Consider the following 4,808-nt stretch of genomic DNA (forward strand, 5'->3'; position numbering starts at 1 on the left):
AAAACAAACATTTTTGTAAATTCAAGACCCTGAATTGGAGTTTGTCCAGAATGGTTCTTGAATTACCTAATACCAATGCTTTATGAAATCTTCTTTGAAAATTGGAGTTATCTTTCTTTGTTCAGTCAACTTAAATCAATTATACAATATACAATGCAATATTCACTTTATTACCAACTGATAAATTAAAGCAGTCATTAATAACCATTCAGTGATTGCAAGCACTTTCTAGGGTATGCCCTTTTACAAATGGAAAAATTATACATTTTTTTAGTTTCTGATCTCTTAACTGAAGTTTGTCTCCTCTAAATGTTTCTCATTTCAGAAATTAAAAAGAAAATTTCTTTAGATATTTTTGTTTGAAAGGATTAATATTCAGCAGCATAGTGAATTGCTCCTAACACAAAAGCAAAACAAATATTTAAGTTCATTAGACCACATTCATTCTGTGTCAGAAACCTAAGCTGTGTCATCTATTTAATCACAATTCAAACTCAGAGCTGTTTCCAGCTTGAATGTTGTGTCAATACTAGCCCCAACTGTTCAGGCTTCGACCTCTGCAGTCGTATAAAGCTGGGCTCTGCGGAGCATCTGGTCCATTCATTTGTTTATTTTTCAATTTGTGTGAATTAACATAGTTACAGTAAATGCTAATTACTGCACTTTCATACCACAACAAATATTGTATTGGTACATGTATCACTCAAATATGTATCCATATAACAAAAAAAATGAAAAGGAATAATTTTGCATTACCTTTTGATACTATGACTTTTTAGATATGTAGACATATTAAGACTCATTAGTAGATGTTGATAATATTGGCTTAAAATGCTTGAAATTCTATCAGATTACTTTTGGAGCAGTTATGAGTTTTGAAATTAGAAAGATCATATCATATGCAACAAGTGTAGTAAGTTTCAAGTTGATTGGAATTCAGCTTCATCAAAAACTACTTTGACCAAAAACTTTAACCTGAAACTCCCACTTCCATTTTCTATGTTCAATGGACCGTGAAATTGGGGTCAAAATTCTAATTTGGCTTTAAAATTAGAAAGATCATATCATAATGAACATGTGTACTAAGTTTCGAGTTGATTGGACTTCAGCTTCATCAAAAACTACCTTGACCAAAAACTTTAACCTAAAGCGGGACAAACGAACGAACGGACCCACAGACCAGAAAACATAATGCCTATCTACTATTGTAGGTGGGGGCATAAAAAATTTAATAAATAACACTCATAATGCTCAGATTGGTTGTCATCGTACAACATAGTTAATAACACCATATAGAAAAAACATAGAACTCATTTTGTCATAAGACACTGTCAAACATCCATACATACTATCCACACTCATCTGTGTCCACACTTGTTATTGTGTAAATAAATTATTTATGTAACATGACCAGGACAAACGAATAGCTGGTATCGTGTTTAAGTTAAATGATAATTTTTCGGTAATATGAATTCAGTGTGTTTGTTGATCTTTGTTGTAGATACTACTTTCATACAACCAATGCGAGTACAAATTTAAATACTAGATGTTGACGTTTAATGAATGAGCTTTAATTACAGTTTAAACACAAACAATGATCTGAACAAAGTCTATCATTGAAACAAATGATGCCAATTAGGAAAAAAAACCCAGTATTTTTTAATGCCTTATTTAGACGACTGGAATTACAAATGTATCCCCAAAGTTGAGTAAATAGGATGATATAATTTAAAATGCTTGTTTCTCTTTACTGACCAAAGACATATACACATGCCATGGTCTTTGCACTTGATCATCGTGACTGAATCAGAATGGTACACTTTAGTTTTTTGTATTCATTGACTTATAAATAAGCCATTATTCAAAAGTTAAAATGGTTGGAGTGGCCTTGCAATAGCCCGCTCGTCTAGAGTGGCGTTTAAGGTATAGTTGTATCACAGGGGCCTGTTTAGTGGGTCAGACGAGGTTTTGCTGTCAATGGCGATCGCTATCCTATATAAAAAAACAATTGGTTTTTATACAGGATAGCGATGGCTTGTTTAGTGGGTCAATTGTTTTTTTTTTATATAGGATAGAGATCGCCATTGACAGCAAAACCTCGTCTGACCCACTAAACAAGCCCCTGTGGTTGTATACGATACTTCTATTACGAAAGTGACCAATCTCTGTGTTGTAGTAGTCTCAGTAGAACCCCTAGCTGCTTCTTTCTTTCTAACACCACAATAACCCGAGACTCCTGTAACACATGTCTCAGACAATAACTAATATAAGAACATGATGCACTTACCTTGATCATATATATAATTTGGCGAATAAAATATAGCTGATTTTATTTTTCAATAGTCGATTTGTCATGATTCCACATTTTCGCATACATAATTGTTAGACTTGTTACGGAAAAGAAGAAAACAAAAACGCACCATGCTCGATCCACATTAAAGTCTTCAATTCATGTTTTAACATTACACATCTACCAAGTCATGCGAATCGAGTATTTGATATTCATATACCCGGGGTATAAAACAGATTGTTCAAGACGATTTAAAGGTTTAAAATTTAGACCACTTGCATTCAAAGCTATACAAAACTGATTGACCTATATCGTTTTAAAAATAATTCATTGTAAACCTACCCAGCTACGACGCAAACAAACACACACGTGGGATTTAATTGTGAATAGTGAGTTATTGATCACCTTTTAATGTGTGTACTTGTGTAATAGATAAGTCGTAAACTCATTATTATAAGAATAAATAAATAATTAATAGATTACATACTTAAACGGTTTTACCTCTTATTTTCTCTAGTTTTGACAATGATTATACATGCATACGCTTCTAAAACTGAAATCCGTTTAAATTAAATAAAAGAAATGAAATATAAGCATGGTCAAGTATGTCAAAGATTAATATAGCATTATGTTAGCGCGACCTGTTGAAAAGTCAGTACGTTTGAGCGGATAAATTAATCAATAAAGTTAACAAAGGAGTAGGTCCGGTAAGGCCCGATTTTGGTCTCAAAATTCAGGTTTATCTGGAAAAAAGTGTTTTACTTCAGTCGTTACAATTAGTTTATGTGAAAGATTTGAACTTATTTGGACGTTTTTCAATAAATTTAAAAGCGTATATTTCAGACCTAAAAAAATGGAAAATCAACTTGTCTAAAATTTAATTTCAAGAGTTATTTTGAACACCTCTATCATAGACCTGTTTGTAAACAAAAAGTGAAATCTTAAATACTCCTTAAAATGATATTTTTTTTTATAATTTGAGTACTGTTTCGTAGGGGACTACTTTTGTCCCATACGAAACTGCTTCTAAACACACATATGTTTGCAATTTTAAATGTTTCCTATAGACATTCAAGTTTGTTTACTTTATATACTAGGAAAATCTAATTTTTTTCTGAATTGGAGAACCATTTTTTATCGATAAAGATTAGACAGTACTCAGTGGCGGATCCAGGGGGGGGGGGGTGGGGGGGTTCCGGTGGTGCGCACCCCCCTTTATTTTTGCCGATCAATGCATTTGTATCGGGACATATGTTTTGCACCCCCCCCCCCCCCCTTTTGCCCTGGGTTAGCACCCCCCCCCCCCCTTTCGAAAATTCCTGCATCCGCCCCTGGTACTTCACATATGAAGGTACAACTCGTGTTACGTAGTGGACATTTTGATGCGTTTCGTAGGTGACAAATCCGTTTTTCGTAGTGGACAAAAAGTTTCGTAGTTGATATCAACCCTATTCTATGTTAATAAAAACATAATAAAAATTACATGAAACTAACCCTTGGTATTTGCTTTGCACGAATATAATTGAAAAAAGAGTAAAAAAAGACTGCATGGTAGTGGTAGTGTCCCCTACGAAACGTTTTTCTCCCATACTTGTTTCGTAGGTGACCGTTTCGTAAGGGACGTATTCGCATGTTTTATTTTTTTCCCATAATCCCTTTATTGCAAAAGTAAAAAGACTGATTGTATTCATCAAAGCATGTATTAAGCTGTACACTGATATTTTTTTTATAATTTTAAAACCAGATACTGATGGAGATTTGACCCGTTTCGTAGTGGACATTTACAAAAATACGGTATCACTCTGGTCCATTTGATGGACTTTGATAAATTATTGAAAATCACAGTAATACGGATTTTTTCTCTATTCCCCTCCAGATTTGAGCTGATTTTTTGATAGGTGAGAAGACTACCATCATGTTTATGTCCACATGTGTTTATATTGAAATTGCATATTTTCAACTTTTTGGGACGGGACCATTCGTGTCGCTTTGACACATCTAGTTTTAAAATAATTTTCAATTTCCTAAATATTTCTTATCAATACAAACATATTTTCTATTCCCCTAAAGCAAAAACACATTAAAATGAAACACAAAAACATCAATACTTAGATAACAAAAGAAAAAATTATTTTGAAAATGATGTCACAGTAGATCACGATAGCCTGCAGGGATCCTGGCTAACTAGTAACATTTAGCTTAGCAGAGATTGGACTAGAATTCCAGAATGGAGTGCATGATTAAATAAAACCAGCAAGGTCTGTGTGCCCATGCATCTATAATGAAGTAATTTGCCAAATATTTTTAATTATCTTGTACAGAAACCTGTGAACAGTATATCTAACATAATATATATGTTCCTGCAGCAATCTAGCCGGACTATCGAGTATGAGAATGAGGTTCCGGACATCACTTGTACAATTCTGTAAAAACATATGTAACTGAATGACACATATATAAAACATATATATCTAAATAATTATATAACAAATGTCCTTTCTCAGATGTTACCTACCTA

The 4,808-nt window shown here is 33.3% G+C and overlaps 1 protein-coding gene across 3 annotated transcripts in view; it reads right to left on the reverse strand.

Annotated features, from left to right (window-relative positions):
* The window catches only part of LOC139488004 (uncharacterized), a 9,288-nt gene extending 6,590 nt beyond the window's left edge, over nt 1-2,698 (reverse strand). Inside the window, exon 1 of one of the 3 annotated variants that reach the window (XM_071273309.1) lies at nt 2,633-2,698. Coding sequence is in view for 1 of the 3 variants with exons in the window: in XM_071273308.1 (XP_071129409.1) it covers nt 2,421-2,463 (43 nt within the window). In the remaining 2 variants the exon portion in view is untranslated. Of the gene's footprint in view, nt 1-2,287 lie in introns of all 3 variants that reach the window. The other 2 variants (XM_071273310.1, XM_071273308.1) reach the window with 2 other exon arrangements.
* Between the last annotated feature and the right edge of the window lie 2,110 nt (nt 2,699-4,808).

The sequence above is a fragment of the Mytilus edulis genome, chromosome 9, assembly GCF_963676685.1.
Source record: "Mytilus edulis chromosome 9, xbMytEdul2.2, whole genome shotgun sequence".
Classification (NCBI taxonomy): Eukaryota; Metazoa; Mollusca; class Bivalvia; order Mytilida; family Mytilidae; genus Mytilus; species Mytilus edulis.